The 24651-nt window shown below is 38.2% G+C and overlaps 1 protein-coding gene across 28 annotated transcripts in view; it reads right to left on the reverse strand.

The window, feature by feature from the left end:
- The window catches only part of LOC128685738 (zinc finger and BTB domain-containing protein 7A), a 653624-nt gene that overhangs the window by 465895 nt on the left and 163078 nt on the right, over positions 1–24651 (reverse strand). The window contains exon 6 of one of the 28 annotated variants that reach the window (XM_070087975.1): positions 10912–11231. The exons of 25 other annotated variants lie outside the window; for them this stretch is intronic. In XM_070087975.1, coding sequence (XP_069944076.1) covers positions 10929–11231 — 303 coding nt within the window. In that variant the 3' untranslated portion in view covers positions 10912–10928. Of the gene's footprint in view, positions 1–10911; positions 11232–16757; positions 17725–23132; positions 23259–24651 lie in introns of those variants that run through there. 2 more of the 28 variants (XM_070087961.1, XM_070087980.1) reach the window with 2 other exon arrangements.

Genomic DNA, 24651 nt, shown 5'->3' on the forward strand with positions numbered 1-24651 from the left:
TGACTGGTACACTGGAATTGGCCGAAAATAGGGCTCAATGTGGGCAAAATCGTCGATGCGTAAACATCGTCGAGACCGCTAACTTCGCGAGAGCATGATTTCGTAAGTTTTCCATGAAATTTCATACTTTTGGTGTCATTATGATCAGGAAAAGATTCTCTATCTTTTCAAAAGAAAAAATAATTTTTTTTTTCTGAAAATTTGTCGACCCTGACAACAAGTCTGGGAGAGCGCCTGTCGACCCTGAAAGGGTTAAAAACACAAATTTTCAGGCATTATAATACCCAAAGAATAGTTCCGGTTTACGTAGAGTTTTAAGGGAGCATGTGGGCAATTTTCCGCGCGCGCTCAACCAAAAATCGAAAAATTATGGAAATGAGTTATATATACCGAAAAATAGCTTAACTCTTTGGCAACACAATGGTACAAGAATCAATGTTCTAAGACGTTTCTACAAGAAATTATAGTCATTTATATCAGGTATGGTAACGGCGATGTAGGTAGCGCGTCTGTTCTCAACCCATGTATTTTTTGGAATTTTTTCCTTGTTTTTTTATTGCTTTTTCTTTGCATTATTCTTTCTAATATAATAATTGATTATTTGGCATCATATAAGAGTAAGTGGAGCTTATCAATAGACGTCTAGCCTATCAGGAAGCACCTGGGTACACTCGGCAGTACTCCCCCTCCAGATGGTGCCAGGTGAAATCACTTCATTACAGTGGACATAACGATTACCTCCGAATGCGACCAATTATGTAAGTGTATTTATGTAAGTGCGTTTGTACGTGTATGTTTGGGGGTCTGAAATGGACTAATCTACTTCACAATATTCCTTATGGGAATAAATTCGGTCAGTACTGGCACCTGAACATACTTATTGAGTGAAAAAATATTGTTAACCGGGGGTCCACTGTATTACGTTTATATCAGCTTATATATCAACTATACGGCTTATTTATCTATCAGAATTGATCTAATATGATATAATAAACACTATAAATAACAAACAAACATGTTATATACTCTAGACTGAATAAAATAGGCCATAATATGGCGAGAGTCCACCAGCAGTATTTCGATATAAGAGTTACTCCTGGTTTCCATGTTGTATTGTTTGGTCTGTGAGTGATAGAAAACGGTATTTTGAAGAGGATAACTGCACTAGAACATCAATTTACTTAGAAAACCACTGAAACAAACGTGATTTTCGCGAAAAAAAATTTTTTGGGAGACGGCGGGCCGGCCGGCGTTCCAGGCCTATATCTCGGAAGTAACTTTTTCACTTATTTCGCTAAATTACACCATTATTAATGATTGTATTGAAATAATTTTTACTGACAATATAAAACAAAGTGTGTTTGACTATTTGCGGCTTCTTTTTTTGGAATATATCAAATATTTTTGATTTTGTAGGAGGTAAAAGGCAGATATTTTGGTGAATGCCAAAAAGTCTATCAAATGTATTTTTTTTTTCCATGATAATAAGATATATTAGATGAAACATGTTCCTCCAAAAGTCGTGTCAGATGTATTCTAACGGTTGGGATTGTCGGAAGTGCCACTCAAAGTGCCATTTTGTCATGCCTTGCTGCCATATATGAAAAGTCATTAAATATTTTTTTCTCTGTTGTTTGTTGGCCAATCATACTGAAACTTTCTCACATTCTTCTACATATGAACCTCTAAATGTACACCAAAAATAAAAAAAATTGGTTGAAAAATAAAAAAGTAGGCCGCAATTGGGTCGATTCGCCCTTAAGACATTTATAAGCAAGGCAAATACTGTTTAAAATCATTTAATTAATGACTTCTCCCTCGTCAAGTGTAGAAGAAAAACCATGAACCCATAATTCAGTAATCTGTGAATAACAATAATGTAATGTCTAATGTAAGATATTGATTGCAGATTTAAAACTGCTTTCACTGTATTATACGTACAGTACAGTATATTGTGTATTCTTTCCCTCCATATCAGATTGGAAATCTGATAGGGAGGGAAAATCAGATTTTTGTGGTAACATTCATCTAGACTAAAGTACGCTACACATTAGCACAGTGCACAAATAACCCACAGATAGGAGAATGAAACATATGACGACATTTCAGCCCAATCTGGACTATGAACTAGTCAGTACTGAACTCAAAAAAAATAATTTCCATAAATATTTAGCCAAAGTTAAGCTCTGAGGAGGGCCTTACAGTCCCTGCGATCTGAATAAGCATCCTTGCTACCGAAAGGCTCTTGATACAAGGATACGAGATACTCTTCCCTTCCTAAGATAAAACCAAAGTATCTCCCATTCCCCTGGCACTGTATGACCCTTACAGGTTTAGTGTTTCCCCATGAGTATAATTATAATGGATAATGATGATGGGTTTTGAAAGATCATTTGAACTGCAATGTTTGTTCACTTCCAGAAAGACAGCTAAGATATGAATGATGATGAGCATGCTTCCTTCTTTGGGTCACCTTAGCTTGATAGAAAACAACAGATGATGTAAAGATAAAATTATTCTTAAACATCTGGACAATAATACCAACCAGGTGATGGGTATCATCCACCTGCCTACTCATATCAATGTTATATACAGTACTGTATTTATATCACTATCACTTGTTTTTATTATTTATAATTAGTTTACTAACTTCAGAAGAGTTAAGAGCAGCAGCAAATGGAAGATTTAGCACTGCTAGTTTCTGTGAAAGTCATGATTAATGGTCATGTTTATGTGACAATTTGCTATATGCAACCAGATTATTTTTATGCAGACTACTGTTGTTGACCTGACTGAGCTTAGTGCAGCTGCCAAGGGCCTAAAATTCATCTACCACACATGGTAAGGGATACCTGCACTGTGAATCATCGATACTCTGACAACCACTTATTTGGTGAACAGTAAACCTGAAGATTGAGACACTTATGCAACATATTGGAGTCTTTATTCAGGAAACGTTTCGCAACACAGTGGCTTCATCAGTCCAATACAAAGTAGAAAGGCGTAAGGAGAGGAGGAGTTTGAGGTAATCAGTCCCTCAGCCTGGAGTCGATGTGTTCAGTACATCAATCTTGTAGAATGTACAGCATAGGACCGTAGATGTGGCTTATATACTGTAGTGAGGTGAGACGAAGCAGGAGGAGGTGAGGTCATAGTGGTATCATCCACTAGCCGAAGTAGGTCTTCGTCCAAAGGTTGGACAAGTGTTGAAGAATTCTTTGTAACAAGATCCCATGATGCTGCAGTGTCTGACAGTTGTGACGAATGGTTTGAGAAACCGACAATTTGAATATTGAGACACTTATGCAACATATGGGAGTCTTTATTCAGGAAACGTTTCGCCACACAGTGGCTTCATCAGTCCAATACAAAGTAGAAAGGCGTAAGGAGAGGACCTACTTCGACTAGTGGATGATACCACTATGACCTCCCCTCCTCCTGCTTCGTCTCACCTCACTACAGTATATAAGCCACGTCTACGGTCCTATGCTGTGCATTCTACAGGATTGATGTACTGAACACATCGACTCCAGGCTGAGGGACTGATTACCTCAAACTCCTCCTCTCCTTACTCCTTTCTACTTTGTATTGGACTGATGAAGCCACTGTGTGGCGAAACGTTTCCTGAATAAAGACTCCAATATGTTGCATAAGTGTCTCAATCTTCAACTTGTCAGTTTTTCAAACCATTCGTCACAACAGTAAACCTAAACAGATAATGCAAAAAACGAATGTGCAAACACAAGAAATAACACACACACACACACACACACAAACTATGATGGACACATGGGCCAGGAGACCACCATCAGTAATAGCCCGGTTGATCAGGCAAACACCATACAAGCCTAGCCAAAAGCCAGGCTGCATGAGTAGGTAAACACTCAAACCCCTTCAAAGACATATCAAAGGTATAAAAGGCATTTGAAAATCAGGTGCAACTTCCTTGACAGTGCGAGATAACTGATGAACTATGGTGACAACGAAGATACAGGACAACAAATTCTCTCATATCACATACCGTGATAGAGCATTTTTATTTAACCCTTTCAGGGTCCGTCCCGTAGATCTACGGCTTCACGTTCAGTGTCCAAACCATAGATCTATGCCAAAATTCTAGCGCCATCAAATTTAGCGCCAAAACGCTCATAGGCCTACATGTGAGAGAACGGGTCTCCGTGGTGGGTGTGCGCCATAAACAAAAAATCTAGGCGCCCGCATAGCACTGTGGGAGCGCCGGCTCAGTTACCCTTGTTCACCATGCCTCATCGCAAGGCAGCTCTCACTCCAAGAAAAATTGGTACTCTACTCTTCCTACCTGATAGTTCTGACACTGATGGAAGTGGAAATGAAGACGAATTCTTTGGCTTTGATCAGTTAGTGACTGAAAGGAATGACCAGGATATCGATAATAGTGCAGAAAACTCCTGACGATCCTCAACCTTCTACCACTGGTGTGGGCACTCCTCAGTCACGGTCAGTTGTACCTCAACACAAGAGAAAACTAACATTTTTGCGTGGCCAGGCCTCTGACTTCAGTAATGATGATGATAGTGATGTGGATTGTGATTGTATTGCTTTTGATCATTCGAGTAGTGATAGTGAGGAAACATATTCACCAGTGAAGCGTCGGTATGTATGCCGCCGCATGCGCTCGAGTAGTGTACCCTATGCAGTGCCCAGGGGACGGAGTACAACCCAGAGTACATCCCGTGGCCCTACACCAGGAATAGACAGTGAAAGTGAGGATGTGCCTACACTTGGCATGGATAGACCACAGGCATCAGTAGATGGTGGTAGTGGTGATGGTAGTGCCATGGCCATGCGTGACTCACCAGCCCAGGGACCTATGCTGCTGACTCCGCAGTTCAAGGACAAAGCGGAGCGTCAGCCACCAGCCCACCACAACCACAACTACCCGCACAACCAGCCTATGATGTCCAGTATCCACCAGCAAACCGTATCTGGGATTGGCAGCAAAATCCCAATTTGGTCCCAAGCCCCACCACTTTGATGACTCTCAAAGTGGAATTCTACCTTCTTGTCCCCATGGAACCACGGCCAATGAACTGGAATTTTTTGAAATATTCTTTGACCAGCCCTTGATGGAAATTATTGTCAGGGAAAGTAACAAGTATTTTGAGAACACCATGGCAAATACGATGATATCACCACAGTCAAGACTACACCGGTGGAAAGAGACAATTGTTGCAGAAATGTATTTGCTTTTTGCAACAATAATGCTTATGCCTCATGTCAATAAGCATAATATAAAAGCATACTGGTCCACAGATCAGCTAATTTCTACCTCGGTCTTCAGTGAAATCATCCCAGTGAACAGGTTTATCTTACTCTTACGTATGTTGCACTTCTCTGACAAAACCAGGCCTGACAGAAGTGACAGGTTATACAAGATTAGAAATGTTTTTTTTTTTTATGTATCTCAAACAAAAGTTCAGCATGTACTTTTATCCATTCAAGAATCTTGTAATTGACGAGTCTTTGATTTTGTTCAAAGGTAGGCTGTCATTCAAGCAGTATATACCGAGCAAGAGGAAACGCTTTGGTATAAAACTGTTTGTACTCTGTGACTGTGACAGTGGCCTGGTATTGGATATTGTTGTATACACGGGAAGTAAAACATTGAAAGATACCAAGATGTTATTGGGTATCTCAGGTGACGTAGTAAGGGGCATACATTATATACCGATAACTGGTACACAAGCCCTTTACTCAGTGATTTCTTGCGAGTGAACAAAACAGATGTGTGTGGCACAGTGCATTCTAATCGTAAACATATGCCCAGGCTCAACGCAGGCGCTCGTGGTGATGACGTGCAGGTGTTTACTGCCAATGAAATCATGGCATTACGGTGGCATGACAAATGAGATATCACATTGTTGACAACCATTCACCGTAACGAAATGCAAGACAGTGGCAAAGTTGATCGAGTGACTAATGAACGTATTCGAAAAACAGTGACAATGATTGATTATACACAAAACATGCGCTTGGTTGACAAATGTGACATGCAGATTGGCTTTGTTGATTGTGTTCGTAAAAGTTATAAGTGCTACATGAAACTTTTCTTCCATCTCATGGACATTTCAATGCTCAATGCACATAATATGTACCAAATGAAGACTGGCAACAGACTACCGTATGGTGAATTTTGTTTGTCTGTTGTCAGACAACTCATAACGAAATACCAGGTAACAACACCTGTTATACAACAAGGTCCTCGAACTCCTCAGGATATACCCAAGCGTTTGAGGAGGGAAGGTGATCATTTCATAATACAGCTTCCTGCAACTAAGAAGAAATTTGCTCAGAAGAGATGCATTGTCTGTGCAGAAACAAAACGACGGCAACAAAGATGCAAAGACACTCGGTTTATGTGTGAGAAATTTAAGGTACCTCTGTGCATGGTGCCTTGTTTCAAGGAGTTCCACAAGCTCCAGCAGTTCTAAAACCATGTCCAGTGACTGTAAATATGTAAATATATGATAGAACATTAGTATTATATAAGATTTGTGCATGTTTATTGTAATAAACAAAAGTGGTAAACAATAATATGATAATAACTTTAGTGCAGTTATTGTGTTCAATACAGTGAGTTTATATATATACATTATATACAGTATTGGTCTCTCATGGTCCCAAATGTTAGTAGGAAAAGAAAAAACAAAAAAGAAAAGAAAAAACTACAAAAAACGTTAAATAAAGTAATGGGCGTATGTGGAAATTGTCAATGTTGCCGCCACCACGTCATTTTGGGTCAACTTCTCGGCACTGTATCTCGGTAAGTACTGATCAGAATTTTTTTTTTTTGTCTTATTACCTTCACAAAAATATACTCTTTAATTCTGTAAGAATTTTTTTTTTTTTTTTCTCCAAAATTTCTTGGACACTGAAGCACCACTTCAGATTTTGGCCATGGACCCTGCGACAGTCCTTTGACTGTCGCAGGCCCCTTTCTGAAACTGTCATTCTGTCGCAAAATATTTGGAAAAAAAAAATTTTCTTATGAAAATGTTAAGATTATTTTTCTGATTTTTTAGTCCATATTTTTTTTTTGCCATCAGTACTTACTAAGATATAGAGGCGTGAAGTTGGTAGAAAATGAGCCGCGTACGGCAACAGCGGTGACTGCCGCTCACCTGGTAAACTTTGGTTTACTTGTATTCAAAGTTTTTTTTTTTTTTTTTTTATCACTATTTTATTTTTTCACATAACTTATGTGGCCTGTGAGTCCAAAGTAAGGTGCAATGTACATATACACTCGTTGTATACAACACAATAAATGCACAAACATAATTATCAATATATTGTTTACAAAACTTGTTTACACAAACAATACAAAATTTTTTTTATTACTATTGTTTTATAATATATATACAAATGTAGTCACTGGACATGTTCCTAGAAGTTCTGCAGCTTGTGGAACTCTTTGAAACATGGTTTCATACACAATGGTGTTTTATACTCCTTACACATAAAACGGGTGTCTGCATTTTTGTGAGCATTAGCAGGCAGTTGTGTTACGTAGATATCTTTCTCTCTCTTTCTCCTTCATTCTTCCTTCTCCTTCATTCATCATTCTCTTTCATTCTTCTGGTATCCTGGGCATTTTGACAGCTGCAGACCCCTGACTCAAAACAATTATAAGCCACACACTCACACACAAGGCAAGCTTGCTGAATGAAGATAATAGCAGTTATATGAAAGTATCTAGTGACTATATATGTGTATATACAGTGGTCCCTCAATAATCGTCCGGCCTGAAAGTCGTCCATTTCGGAAATAGTCCTGTTTTTTCGTCAAAATATTGGCTCGCAAATGGTCCGGTAACTCGCTAATAGTCCTTCGTCTTGGACGCGTACTCACGCTCTGAGCCGCCTCGGCCTTTCCTTCCCAGCCAGTGTGCCATTGTTTACCAGTGAGTGACGGTCCCCTCACATGCTCCTACGAAATATTTCATAATATTCCATTGATTTTAGTGCTTGCAAGTGCTAAATAAGCTACCATGGCTCCAAATAAAGCTTCTAGTAGCAGCCCTTTGGTAAAGAATGTGAGAAACACATAATTTATGAAAAAGTTTGTAGAAAAATACAAAGATGGTGGTGGTAGAGTGGAAGCAGTTGATAGTGGTTGATGAACATAAGAATATAAGAACATAAGAAAGGAGGATCACTGCAGCAGGCCTGTTGGCCCATGCTCGGCAGTTCCTTTACAATTCATCCCACTAACAAAACATTTTCCCAACCCAGTCCTCAATGCTACCCAAGAAATAAGCTCTGATAACTCTATCCACTCATTTGCAAGTCCTAAATGAGTGGATAGAGTTATCAGAGCTTATTTCTTGGGTAGCATTGAGGACTGGGTTGGGAAAATGTTTCGTTAGTGGGATGAATTGTAAAGGACCTGCCGAGCATGGGCCAACAGGCCTGCTGCAGTGATCCTCCTTTCTTATGTTCTTATATTCTTATGTTCATCAACCACTATCAACTGCTTCCACTCTACCACCACCATCTTTGTATTTTTCTACAAACTTTTTCATAAATTATGTGTTTCTCACATTCTTTACCAAAGGGCTGGCACTAGAAGCTTTCTTTGGTGGTAGAAGGTAGTAGTGATGGTGTTAACAGTTGTAATAGTGGTAGAAGGTCATAGTGATGGTGGTAGAGGGTTCCTTCTTTAGTGATTCAGCGATTCTACCAACTCCTCCAATGTTGTTGGAGTTGTATAGGGCTACAAAACCACCGCCGCCTCACCACCATTATGGACAGCTTACACTCAGTGGCCCTTATATACCCAACAACAACACAACACCTCTCATGACATACGTAATGACTTATTTTAATCATTCTAGAGTATATTCCATGTTTCTATGTTATTAATATTGTTTATTATGTCATATTAGTTGAATTGTGATAGATAAATAAGCCATAGAGTTGATATTAGTGTCATATTCTCCAACAATAAACTTGCCATCCCTCCCTCACAAACAAATAGCCAGTAAAAACATAACAATGGAAGAACACTGCAGGTCTACTGGCCCATACAAGGCAGGTCCTTATCAAAATGACCTCCACCCAAAGCTACCAAAGAATTTACTTCTGTACCCAATGACACAAATCAAACTCAGCTCCTCCAACTCGTATATTTGTCCAATCTCTTCTTGAAGCTACCCAAGGTCCTAGCCTCGATCACCTTACTGGTAAGTGTGATGTTAAATAAGAACTTAAGAAAGTAGGAACACTGGAACAGGCCTGCTGGCCCATACTAGGCTGGTCCTTCACAAATCCAACCCGCTAACAGAACAAATGCTACCCAAGCAATAAGCTCAGGTGCAAGTCCGACTCAAATCCAACCCCTCTATCTCGTGTATTTATCCAACCTAAATTTGAAACTACCCAATGTTTTAGCTTCGATCACCCTACTAGGCAGACCGTTCCACTCATCAACTACCCCTATTACCAATGTTCATTTATACATTTTATTAGTGCCCTAGAGTCCTTATGGAGGGGGATTCCCCTTCCAAATAACCTCTCTTCCCTCTCTCCTCCTCCCTGTCTTCCATTCATCAACAACAGCCTTCAATAAAGGTAACTTTCATGTTGAATGTTCATTCTTTTGTGCATGTAAATCTATCTTTTAGGTAAAAAAAAAAAATTGTTGTTGATACTTCTGGGTGTCTGGAACGAATTAATTCGATTTACATTATTTCTTATGGGGAAAATTGATTCGAAAATCGTCCATTTCGATAATAGTCCCACTTCCAGGAACGGATTATGGACGATTATTGAGGGACCACTGTATATATATTATAGAAACCAGAAGGAAGAAGGGAAGGCAGGAATGAAGGAAGGACGAGATGAAAGGAAGGAAAAAAGAAAGGATGGAAAGAGGAAGGAATGTAGGAAGGGAGGTAGGAAAGGAATGCAGGAAGGTAGGAAGGAAGGAATGATGACACATGACCATTTACCTAGGATAACTACATAACACAACTGCCTGCTAATACTTTGAAGAAAACTGCTCAGACGAGGTCTTTTGTCTTTGCACATAAAAAAAAAGGTCCACAAAAATGCAGACACACTCATTTTGTGTGTGAGGAGTATAAAACACCATTGAGTGTGAAAACATGTTTCAAAGAGTTCCATTAGCTGCAGAACTTCTAGGAACATGTCCAGTGACTGTACATTGGTACATTTATTATAGAACAACAGTAATAAAAAAAATTTTGTATTGTTTGTGTTTGTAAACAATATATTGATAATTATGTTTGTGTGCTTATTGTGTTGTATAAACGAGTGTATATATGTACACTGCACATTATTTTGGTCTTACAGGCCACATAAGTTATGTGAAAAAATAAAATACTGAAAAAAAAAACAACAAACCTTCCAATACAAGTAAACCAAAGATTACCGGGTGAGTGGCAGTCACCGCTGTTGCCATACGCGGCTCATTTTCTGCAAACTTTACGCCTCTATATCTCGGTAAGTACTGATGGCAAAAAAATTTTTTTGACTAAAACAATCAGAAAAATAATCCTAACATTTTCATAAGAAAAAATAATTTTTTTTTTCGAATATTTTGCGACACAGAATGACAGTTTCAGAAAGGGGCCTGCGACAGTCAAAGGGTTAATATCCAGATAGCTGGGATACATCTGAAACACAGGTATAAATGCTCATACTTCTTTGAAGTAATTTGTTAATAATGTGTGTCAGTCTTAGCACTTGGAGATGACTGCCTTGTCACTTGCTGAGAGGCACACACACTGATGGAAAACAACAGAAAAAAAAAACTGTCAATACTGTTTTTATTCTTATCACCTAGGAATGACTGCATAGTCACTCACAGAAGAGGAATACATATATAAAAAAAAAAAAAACACCAGTTCCTTCACTACTTTTATTTGCCTATTTATGATGTTTCAACATATGAAACTGCAAAGCATATCTATGAGAAGCACGGTATGTACAAAGTGAACAAGAATATGGTTTCTCTCCTGTGTGGATACGAATGTGATTGTTTAAAGTATTTTTTGTTCCAGAACGATATGGACAATGCGGACAAGTATATGGTTTCTCTCCAGTATGTGTACGAATATGCTTTGTCACGTGGTCTTTCCTATCTGAGGAATAAACACAGAAGGGACACTGATGTAACTTGCCGATGACTCCACGCCCGCTAATCCTCGAACCATCACTGTTCAGTCCCACCTGTCGGGAACGCCTATCTTAATTATTGACATCACTCAAATTCAAATGTATCTTCATTATTAAATAGCCTAACAAGGAAAACAATTTCCTACAACAGTATATAATTTCTATATTATGCTAGCAATTTTCTGCTATTAGTAATTTTAAAAAAGGTTAATAACGTAAATCTTAGGATTTGTTTTAACCTGTTTAAAACTTTCATGCATCAGTATAGGACACCATAAGATAAAACTGGAGAGTTGTAATGAACATATGATTCAAGCAAAATAAGGGCCAAGCATACATAAGTACAGGTATCCTGTAATACTATACTGCAATTAATATTATTATAGTAGTCGAATATGATGTATGCTTCCACAACACCTTTTTCATCCTCTTCAGTTACAAACTAAATACTATCTATACCCAGCATTCATAGGTCCACATAATGTTATTACTGAGATATAAAAAACAAAGAATGCATTTGTAAGTAAATGAAAGAAACTACTGACAGTGCTTACTGCCAGTCTATAAGGGGAGAGAGGGAGAGGGGGGCAGAGGGGTGGGTAGGTGTTAGATTCTCTATCTTTTAACCCCACACCTCTTGCCAACACCCAAGCATTCATGCCTCTTACAACCCCATCTATAAATATATTGAACAACCATGGTGACATCACACATCCCTGTCTAAGGTCTACTTTAACTGGGAGATAATCTCCCTCTCTCCTACATACTCTAACCCAGGGATTCTCAACCAGGGGCAAATTTACTCCTTGGGGGTAAAAAATTTGATGTACCTGACAACTGTGAATAATAATTCAATTATCAGTTAAGATTTGAAAAGGTTGGTGTTCATTTTTGGGTAAAATTCGCAGATTCATTTCCACTCTTTATTCAAGCATGCCTTCCAAGGTCTTGTTGCTTTTGTCACTACATACTTACATGAATCAGGGTTCTCAAATTTAGTAGCAATGAAGACAAAAGTCAGGAACCAATTGAAAGCCAATGACGATATGACAGTATCACTGTCATCAACAGCTCCTCGTATAAACAAATTAACAGACTCAATGAATCAGCAGTGTTCCCACTGATAATGTTTCTGGTGTTCCTGTTTGGTTTCATTTTTTGTGATGAAAATGGACTGAATAATTATTTCCTTAGAAAAGAATTTTTTTTATTATATTTTTGGTGATACGAATGTATATTGCTGGTTTTGTGCAAAACCTGAATAATATATTTTTTTCTGACCTTGTTTTTCTGTCCCTTTATGATGGTGATAAATTTTTTGTATGGAAGGGGGTAAATGGAGAAATACATCAAGCCAAGGGGGGTTAACAATGGAGGAAAAGATGAGAATCCCTGCCCGAGTCTAACCTGAGCCTCACTATCATCGTAAAAACTTTTCACCGCTTTCAGTAACCTACTTCCTATTCCATACATTTGCAACATCTGCCACATTGCCCCCTATCCACCCTGTCATACACCTTTTCCAACTCCATACATGCCACAAAAACCTCTTTACCATTATCCAAATACTGTTCACCTATATGTTTCTCTATAAACACTTGGTCTACACACCCCTTACCTTTCCTAAAGCCTCCTTGTTCATCTGCTATCCTACTCTCCATCTTACTCTTAATTCTTTCAACAACTCTACCATACACTTTACCAGGTATACTCAACAGATTTATTCCCCTATAATTTTTGCACTCTCTTTTGTCCCCTTTGCCGTTATACAAAGGAGCTATGCATGCACTCTGCCAATCCCTAGGTATCTTACCCTCTTACATACATTTGTTAAATAAAAGCACCAACCACTCCAGAACTATATCCCAAACCCGCTTTTAACATTTCCATCTTTATCCCATCAATCTCAGCTGCCTTACCCCCTTTCATTCTACCCACCACCTTGCGAACTTCTCCCCACTCACAAGTTGCTCCTCCTCACTCCTACAACATGTTACTCCTCCTTGCCCTGTACACGAAATCACAGCTTCAGTATCTCCATCAACATTTAACAGTTCCTTAAAATATTCCCTCCATCTTCCTGATACCTCTAACTCTCCATTTAATAACTCTCCTCTCCTACTTTTAACTGTCAAATTTATTCGTTCCCTAGGCTTCCTCAACTTATTAATCTCACTCCAAAACTTTTTCTTATTTTCAACAAAATTTGTTGATAACATCTCACCCACTCTCTTATTTGCTCTTTTTACAATGCTTCACACTCTCAACCTCTCTTTTCCTCTCCATATACTCCTCCCTCCTTGCATCACTTCTTTGTAGAAACCTCTCATATGCTAACTTTTTCTCTCTTATTAATCTCTTTACGTCATCATTCCACCAGTCACTCTTCTTCCCTCCTGCACCCGCTTTCCTGTAACCACAAACTTGTGCTGAACACACTAACAGTACATTCTTCAACCTACCCCATACATCTTCAATCCCATTGCCTATACTCTCAACAGCCCATCTATCCTCCAATAGTTGTTTATATATTACCCTAACTGCCTCTGCCTTTAGCTTATGAACCTTCACCTCTTGACCTTAAAAACCATACAAAAATACACTGCAAAGTCGCCATTTTAAATCCTGCAGCATCGCTGCAGGATTTTTTTATATGGTGCATTTTAGCACATAGACCCATTCTTTCATATCTAGTCCCAAATTTTCCATTCACAGTTTATTTGAGTAAGCTGAGCTCAGGGTGTAGTACTACATAATGGACAGTGACCTCAAACCCGTAGTACTACAGCACAGACGGCAAAGGCGTTAATACTTGTAATATTATTTATATAATATACATTCTTTGCATGCAATGCTTTTGATTTCTCCTTTACTTATTATACTTGATAATTATCAATATTAAATTCCATCACCTATTACTCTACCTGCTTAATCTATTCAGGCTTTCCTGCAGGCAGTCATTTTTGTAATAATGCTGACAGAATTACCAACAATGTGTTAAATAAAAAGGATATATGTGCAACTAATGTGACATTTTCTGTTAATATTTCTCTTTCCAAGAGCTCTGTTAAGCCATTATAAATAATGCCAGGACACAGGAAATACAAACAGGTAATAGAGTGAGGTGACAGAGCATAAGTTAGCCTACTGCATTGCTTATGCTATTTCACCTCCTTTTGTTACCTATATACAGTGGTACCTCAGGATACGAACAGCTCAAAACTCGAACAATTATGTAAGTGTATTTATGTAGGTGCCTTTGTAAGTGTATTTTTGAGGGTCTGAAACGGATTAATCTAATTTACATTATCCCTTACGGGATCAAATTCATTCGGTATCGGCACTCGAACAGTCTTCTGGAACGAAATAAATTTGTATCCCGAGGTACCACTGTATGTACTCTCTGTGTCCTTGTATTTCTATAACGGTTTGACAAAGTTCCTGAAAAGCAAAAATTTGCCACAATAAAAGTCACATTAGTTGCACAAGTGTCCTTTTACCTAACACAGGTATTCTTATTTTAATCTTATCTCACATACTGATGAAGATGCATGTGCAACACTTGGGTTTGCCAGCAAAACAGGCTTCTTCAGTCAAATGTAATGATGGTGGTAGTGGGGGCAGCAGTGGTGGTGGTGTAATAACAGCAGCAATGTTAATAACAGTAATAGTGTTGTAGGTGTTGGTGCTGCTGTAGGCATTGTTGGTGCTGGTGCTGACGCTGGTGCTGCTGTTGTTGACATGATCAGTCCATCAGCCTTGGCAGGTAGTGGTTATTCACACAAGCCTGAAGAAACTTGTTGCACAGGTGAAACACTTCGATGGTAAAAATTCCCAAGTGCTGCATATGTCTTATTTGTAAACTAGCCAGCATCATGTACCACCAGTAATATAATACTTAGCTTGTGTAGCATTACTGCATCATCAGGAAACAATTTCATAATTTTTTTTTAACTCCTTTTGACAAATTGTTCATATGCACTACTGCAATTCAAAAAATTCTCGGAAAGCACCAATTCCTGTGGCACTCCATTGGTGACAAGCAAAAAGATATCTTATTCTTATCAATGTTCATCCTTCATGGATGAACAGTGGTGCTGGTGGTGGGATCTTGATATAAGCACTTGTAGCTACCCTCCCCTTCCTTGGATCAAACCTGATTACCTTCCTTTTCCTTGGTATTGCATATTTATATGAACTGAGTGCTTCATAAGAATATTAACCCTTTGACTGTTTTGGTCGTATATATACGTCTTACGAGCCAGTGTTTCTGACGTATATATACTCAATAATTCTAGCGGCTTCAAATCAAGCGGAAGAAAGCTGGTAGGCCCACATGTGAGAGAATGGGTCTGTGTGGTCAGTGTGAACCACATAAAAAAAATCCTGCAGCACACAGTGCGTAATGAGAAAAAAAAACTGATCGTTTTATTTTTGTATTAAAACGCCGACTTTGAGGTGTATTTTCGTAGAGTATTTATGGATGTATTTGCGTTTTCATGGTCTTAGGTGATAAAATGGAAAACATATTACAGAAATAGAGATGATTTTCATTACTTTGAAGATGAAAACGTCCTTGAAACTGAGCTCAAAGTAGCGGAAATGTTCGATTTTTACCAATGTTCGGGAGTAAACAAATCACACCACACGTCCAATACACGTCAACTGGGAAGTCTAATATTCTTTCACTAGTGCACTGATATTATTTATACCATTTTTACAATAATGCAGTAGTCTGCATAACAGTAAATTTTGTATTTTTTTGTATGAATAAAAAATCAAAATAGAAAGCAATAATAATATAAGAGGGGCCTAGAGATGTGACTAATGAACAGAGGATATGTTATTTTAGTGCCAAGAAGGTCTACCTTGTTTATTCTGAACCCTATTTTGAAATTGGCATCTTTTTTAGTTTGCGTGAAATTGGCCAAATTGCCAATTTCTGACCACAATATTGGGTAGTCCAAATTGGTAAATGGGAGGTTTCTTGTACTCAGCTGATAGATAAAATGGAGTTCTAAAGAAATAGCTATGAGTTTGGTCAACTGGCACAAAGCAATTGGCTGAAAATAGGGCTCAAAGTCGGCAAAATCGCCGATACGCATATGTCGCCGAGACCGCTAACTTTGCGGGAGCGTAATTCCATGAGTTTTCGACCAAATTTCGAACTTTTGGTGTCATTACCATCGGGAAAAGATTCTCTATCATTTCATAAGAAATTTTTTTTTTTTTTTCCAAAATTTAGCGACATAGAATGACAGTTTCAGAAAGGGGCCTGAAACAGTCAAAGGGTTAATTATAATTGCCAATGTTTACATTTTTCTTTCAAACACTAAATTTCTTATTCACTGTAGATTTTCCTTTATTCCTCCAGTTTGTGAATGATCATACTGTATACAACATACATGCTTGTATGTTTAAATACATGTTCAGACAACAAACAACATATGAAAGTAATACCATACAAATAGCTGATTATATTAGAAAATGTAATGCAGTAGTCTCTCTCCACCAGACTGATGAACAAAGAAGATTCTCATAACCACGACCTGTGTAATATTTGATCAGGAATACATCAGAACTGTTCATATTTTTATTTTGGTGTTTTAGAAAGAGTTATACATAAACAAAAAAGAAATCTTCTAGATATATTTTGTAATGATAGCTTTTCTGTTTGGCAAATGACACAATATATAGTCTTCTTTTACACTCTTAAGTAAAATATCAGGCTGTTGAACTCATTTTTGAGTACCATTTATTCCAAAAAAGCAATTATGGGAATTGAAAGTATGTTAACTTAATACTTTAAAACTAATACAAATAAATATTTTTTATTAATACTTAAAAGCCTTTTTATTCAACATACTGAGTACAGAAAATGAAATGAATTATTCTTTCATAAATAACCATATTCAAATTTGTATACCACTGAAATATGGTTTCTGCTTCTTCTGAGTGAAAAAACAAGTATGTCTAACTGGAACAGTCATCAGAAAGTCTACAAGTTAAGACTGCAATGGTCGTTCACTATAATAGATCTGGTGTTCAAACAAAATCATATGGTTCATTGGAACCACTGTTAACATTCTACAAAAAGACACTCCAATGGTCATTCACGTTAATAGATATTTTATTCTAACAAAATGATACATTCAGTGCCTTACATACGATGCCTGCGAATATGACCTACTAAAGAGGTTCTCTGTGCTGAGCGATATGTGCACATAGGACAGGCATAAGGTTTTTCTCCAGTATGAATACGAATATGAGTTTTTAAATTATTTTTTAATGCAAAATGCAAAGGGCAAAAGGGACAAGCATATGGTTTCTCTCCAGTGTGAATTCGAACATGCTGAATTAATTTGTCTTTCGTAGTTGCAGAATAGGTACAATAAGAACAGGTAAATGGTTTCTCTCCAGTGTGGGATCGTATATGCCTCGTCATGCTGTCTTTCCGATCTGTGGAATAGGCACAGATGGGACACTGGTGCAACTTGTTGTTCGCTTCCCTCCCGATATTCCTCGATCTATCACTGTTCATCCTCACCTGTCGGGAACGCCCATCTTAATCACTGTTATAATTTAGGTATCATATCAATTTGCCTAAAACACTTAAATATTGTCTTAAGTATCTCTAATTTCAAGAATAAAAAAAATTTCACATTACAAAGACGTTGAACAGTTGTTTTTTATTAACCCAGTACCAATAAAATAAAAAATAAAACACCAAAATGAAAATATTTTTCTAATATACACATGATAAACTTATGCATTAATCCTTGAAATTTATTAATAGATACACAAATCCTCTATGGGTCTAGTTCCAAAACAACATATGCATCATTTAATGTGGTTTATACTACAATGTACTGTATTTCAAATGAAACTGTGAATGGCTTATAACTTTTAATCATCATGCTCCTCAAGTTAATTGTGAAAGGAAGACTATATATCAATTAACTCCATATTATTAACAATTTTAACAATAATTTTAAATTTTTGTATGTACTGCACAGTACTACTGCTCATGAAGCTAATTCATCAATAAAGCTACTGCTTCCATTCGCCTGTCCACAAAAAAAATATTACATCCCCCTTCCCTGGAATATCACACCATACAAATCAGGAATTTTTGTTCTGAGAAATCCTGAGGATAAGTTTTTCAACCCACCCTCCCAATCACTCCCCATATACATTCATCCAAACAAACTGCATGATACTAAGAGAGAGAGCCTGTACAGTAGGCAACCGCAAGTCACATAATCATAGCTCAATTTACTTTTTTTATTTTCAATAGTAGCGTACTATTACTATTAAGGCAGGCAGAGACAGAATCAGTGGAGCACATTACCTTAATGAACTTCCCACCACCCCATGGGTAAGGACACTTTTGTGGCTTAGCATCACTACTTGGTGTAAAGAAACTAGTCATCAGTCTGTGTATATGCACACACCATACAATAGTCTCTCTGTAGTTATCCTCTTTATCTTCCTTCATCTCTGGATATGAATATTACCACCCAAAAGGAGCAAAAGTCATGCTGGAGGTGCCAAGAAGACAATTAGGTATGAAACTCTTACAATTTCTAAGAAAACTGTGGTTAGAAGTGGGATGTGGAAATTGTTATGGCTGGTAAGTTACTCACACAGCTAGTGAAATGCAAAATTACACTGGGATTACACATTCTTGTGTCTCAACCTTTCATCCCCTTAACTGTCCAAATGTAGATCTACATTCTAATCGCTAGCACTCAAAAAGTAAATCTACATTTTATTTTTCCTACCTCCAAATTTGGCATGGGTGGCCTGAGATGCCTGGTCAACATAGAATGGGTCTTAACACTCAGTATATGCAGTATTAAAAAAATCCGAGACCACTCAGAACATTATGGGAGCACTGGTTCAAATAAGCAGCAGCTAGAGCAAATAGCATGGCAAACACCAGGGATTCACTGATGTTATGTCGTATTAACACTCCCCTTTTAACCCTTTCAGGGTTGGTGCCGTACTAGTACGCATAAATTCAAGCACCTTCAAATCTAGCGAGAGAAAGCCGGTAGGCCTACACATGAAAGAATGGGTTTGTGTGGTCAGTGTGCCCAGTATAAAAAAAAATCCTGCAGCACACAATGCATGAGGAAAAATAAAACTCCTACCATGTATTTGGTTTAAAACAGTGACATTGCAGTGTATTTTCGTATGGTATTTATGGTTGTATTCTCGTTTTCTTGGTCTCATTTGATAGAATGGAAGATATATTACAGTAATGGAGATAATTGTGATAGGTTTCATGATGACAATTACTGTACCTTGAAATTGAGCTCAAACTAGCGAAAATATTCGATTTTTGCCAATGTTCAAGAGTAAACGTATCATGCCACGCATCCAATACACGTCAACTGGTGCGTCTAATATTCTTTCACAAGTGCGCTGATATTATTTATACTATCTTCACAATGATGCAGTAGTATACATAACAGTAAATCGTCTATTTTTTTGTGAGAATAAAAATTCAAAATGGAAAACAAATGTAATGTAAGAGGGGCCTGGAGATGTGACTAATGAACAGAGAAAATGTTATTTTAGTGCCAAGAATGTCTGTCTTGTTTATTCTGAACCCTGTTCTGAAATTGGCATCTTTTGAGATTTGTGTGAAATTGGCCAAATTGCCAAATTCTGGCCACTTTATTGTGTAGTTGAAATCGGTAAATGGGCAGTTTCTTGTACTCAATCGATAGAACAAATGGAGTTCTAGGAAAATAGCTATGATTTTAGTATACTGGAACACTGGAATTGGCCAAAAATAGGGCTCAAAGTGGGCAAAATCTCCGATTCATAAATATCATTGAGACCACTAACTTCGCGAGAGCATAATTCTGTAAGTTTTCCATCAAATTTCATATTTTTGGTGTCATTATGATTAGAAAAAGATTCTCTACCATTTCATAAGAAAAAAAAAAATTTTCCTGAAAATTTTTCAACCCTGAGAACAAGTTTGGGAGAGCGCCTCTCGATCCTGAAAGGGTTAAGAGGTAAGTGATGGATGTGGCCACAAGTGGTTAAGGAAAAATAAAAAAAAACTCGATAATAATCCATGTGTAGCATTTGCGCAACATCCTTTTATTTTTGATACCACTGGCTCGCTCACTCACTCACTCACTCACTCACACACTCACACTCACACACACACACACACACACACACACACACACACACACTCACTCACTCTCACTCTCACACTCACTCACTCTCACACTCACTCACTCTCACACTCTCTCACACACACACACACTCACACTCTCACTCACTCACACTCACACTCTCACTCACACTCACTCACACTCTCACTCACACTCACACTCACACTCTCACTCACACTCACACTCTCACTCACACTCTCACTCACATTCTCACTCACATTCTCACTCACACTCTCACTCACACTCTCACTCACACTCTCACTCACACTCTCACTCACACTCTCACTCTCACTCTCACTCACACTCTCACTCACACTCTCACTCACACTCACACTCTCACTCACACTCTCACTCACACTCTCACTCACACTCTCACTCACACTCTCACTCTCACTCACACTCTCACTCACACTCTCACTCACACTCTCACTCACACTCTCACTCACACTCTCACTCACACTCTCACTCACACTCTCACTCACACTCACTCACACTCACTCACACTCTCACTCACTCTCACTCTCTCTCTCACATGTACACATAAGTACAGTTATTATACATAGTGTAAATTACCTAGGATAACCCAAAAATTCCAGGCAAAGTGCTATACAGTGCTTGTAGCTATAAGACATAATAAGGATGACTGGCAATCAGTGGCAAGTAATACGCATTTTCACTTCGTCAGGAAACAGACCACTGCATCGTGTGTAATACCTGTTGGTTTATGAGCCGCTCTCTGAGACTAAGAGACAAGCAGACGGAAAAACACACACAGGCAGACAGACAGACCCAGGCAGACAGAAAGACAGATAAGCAGAACTAGACAGATAGACAGACCGATAGACGTGTTTGTGTGTAACAATGAAAACAAATAAAGCCAGGGGTTCACTGCAGCAGTGCACGATCAGCAGTTTACTGGCACTCGTCATAAACAGCATGCTTCGAGAAGTTTCATATATACTCCAGCATGTCTAAAACATTGCTGAGACCTATAAATACTTTGTTTATACAGTGGACCCTCATTTTTCATAAGGCTCAAAAGTCGTAATTTTCGGAAATCCTAACTTTTTTTTTCATCAAAACATTGACTCGCAAAGTGTCGTTTGACTCGCAAATTGTGATTCATCTGGGACAGGTACACACAGCCCCGAGCTGCCTCACACTCCATTCCCAGTCAATGTGTCATTGTTTATCAATGAGTGACGATGATCCCACAAGTTTATACGATACATTTCATAATATTCTATTAGTGCCTGCAATTGCTAAATAAGTCACCATGGCTCCAAAGAAAGCTTCTAGTGCCAGCCCTTTGGTAAAGAATGTGAGAAACACATAATTTAAGAAAAAGTTTGTAGAAAAATATTAAAGTGGTGGTGGTAGAGAAGTAGCAGTTGTGTCATGGGGGTTCGTAGGAGATATGAAGGTTGGAGATAAACACACTTGTTGGATGCTAACACTATATTGCAGAGTGTGTAGGGAGAGAGCCCAAACTGCCCTGTTGCTTGTTGTAGACCTGTGTGTGGACTGAGAAGGATCCTAGGCACGAAGGGCTCACAACAGCGTCACGTGACGTCACACATGCTATTCACTAGGCCTAGCAACGGATCATGTATGTAAAACATATGGATGGTGCTATGATACTCTGATAAGCTATAGAACACATGTAGGGGATCAGCAACTATGCTGACAGTTGTGATAGTGGTAGAGGGTGGTAGTGATAGTGGTAGAGGGTAGTAGCAATGGTGATAGAGGGTGCCTTCTTCAGTGATTCAGCAATTCTACTACTCCTCCAATGTTATTGGAGTTATATACCTGGAGTCTACCTGGAGGTTACTCCAGGGATCAACGCCCCCGCGACCAGGTCCATGACCAGGCCTCTCGGAGGATCAGGTACTGATCAACCAGGCTGTTACTGCTGGCCACACGTAGTCCAACGTACGAACCACAGCCCGGCTGATCCAACACTGACTTTAGGTATCTGTCCAGCTCCCTCTTGAAGGCAGCCAGAGGCCTATCGTAAGAAACTAGTGGGCATAGTGCTACATTAAAAGCAATAAAAAAAAACAATTTGGAATCAACAAACTGTAAAATGTAAATATCACTTGCACATTTAACCCTTAAACTGTCCAAACAAATTTATGTTCACATGCGTAGTGCTCCAAAAGTAGATCTACGTTATTTTACATATTTTCAAATATAACAAAAAAAAAAACACGTAGATCAAAGTTTTTTTTTTTTTTACATTTTCAAATGTAAAAAAAAAATGACCTACTTTTTTTACATACTTTCAAATGTTGAAAAAACGTAGATCTACGTTTGGACAGTTTAATGGTTAAACCGCTGTTGCCAATGAATGATGATTTTTTCACCAACTTCAGCACACTATAAAATCATAATACTTCATCAATTCCACTCATTTTAGTCTCACTCGATTCATAAAAAAGTGCTCTCTGATTCTGCAGAAACCTTTGTTTTTCAAAATCTTGCCCCCACACAGGATTTTCTTTTTCCAGGTATGCCATAGTTAAGGGGTTAAAAAGTCATTTACCTATGCTAGCTGCATTTATATGTGTGTTAAATATGTTGGTGATTAATAATAAAGTGAAAATATTAAAAGTGTTTTATCATGTAGTAAAGAAAATGGCCACAGGTGTAGGCCACAGCCAGCCATTTTAGCAGAAATGGGCAACATCAACTATATCTACACACTTCTGTAACAAGGACATGGAGGAAGGAATGAAAGGCAAGATAAAATGCTTGTCATTTTTTACTTTATTTCAAACAAAAAAGTGTGCAACAAAAATACTAATATACTGTATGATGGTGATGTGAGTACGTACTGGTGGTTTTGAGGGTCATTCATTCACATGCTTCCCACTTTCTGTGGAAGGAATATGTTGTCTCTAGTTAATAAGGTGTACTGGCCTTAAAAAGGCACCAATTAGTGGAGCATCTTCAAAATAAAGATATCCAAGTGTTACACATCCATCTAATACATCAACTATTTGTTATTCTTTACCAGCAATGTTATGAAAAAAAATACTCTTAAATGGAGTCAATAACCAGCTTCTGGCAGCCCTTAGAAATGGAGATCTAGGAATCACATCCCCATTTTCCCATGTGATTTTCAGTTCATAAGTTGCAGAAATCACTGGTAGCATTATTTTCAGAAATGTAACTCACACAAATTAGTAATGTCTACTATATTACAAACTTTAATTTCTTCGTATTTAAGCTAAAAGTGGGTATGTTTTTTATTTCACACAATCTATAAGCCTTAAACCTAGCAACAGAAGTATAAGCAGCTGCATATAACTTCCCCCTTCCTCTCTCTCTCTCTTTTTTTTTTATCTTTACACACCACCACCTCACTTGACATGGAAATAACACTTCATCATGTGCTTGTGCATAATACCCAGAGCTCTTAGTGTATATTCACTAAAAGCTTACTTCAAACCCTATTTAAAGAAATGAATTGCATTGGTGCACCCTTTCATCTTCCTCGATTACAGGCTTCACACACAAAAAAAAAAGTTTGTTGAAAAAAAAATTGGAAAAGAAGGAATTAAACACAACACAGAGTACTGAGCATTATTAGTGAACTTAGCAAGCACAAAACATCAATATTTGGCCATGTGACCTCTTCTTTCATTAGTTTTTAAATCTGTTTGTTTTAAGAAATAAGCCATGATTTCTTCATGACCTTCAACAACTCTGGGATGTTGGATATTTGGTACTCTGCTACCATGGATTTCAATGCCTCCCAGGCATTTTCAGGTTGTTACCTGGTCACTCTAAAACAGAGACTTCATGATGTGTCAACCAATCATACCACGGGCGGGGATAGAACCCACGTTCAGAGTGTCTCAAAACTCCAGACTGTCGCGTTAGCCACTGGACCAGCTAACCACAATAAGATTCGAATCTTATTGTGGCTAGCTGGTCCAGTGGCTAACGTGACGGTCTGGAGTTTTGAGACTCTCTGATTGCGGGTTCTATCCCCACCCGTGGTATGGTTTGTTTGCAATCGTGTCATTACGATTTCCTGAGTCGTGTCAACCAATCCTTTACCTTCCTCCTGAGGTGGCAGGGAATGCTTTATCATGCACAAAGGTGCTGGTGCCTTTAAAGTGGTGATGGGAATGAGCACAATTTCTCATCAAGAGCTTGTAAATATTTTCCTCCATTCGTCATCTCATAGCCACCATTACTACTAAAACACTACCAAACCATAACCTTGGAAGGGTGTTTGCCTGTTGTGATCGTGAAGAGAG

Source organism: Cherax quadricarinatus, chromosome 23 (assembly GCF_038502225.1).
Source record: "Cherax quadricarinatus isolate ZL_2023a chromosome 23, ASM3850222v1, whole genome shotgun sequence".
Lineage (NCBI taxonomy): Eukaryota > Metazoa > Arthropoda > Malacostraca > Decapoda > Parastacidae > Cherax > Cherax quadricarinatus.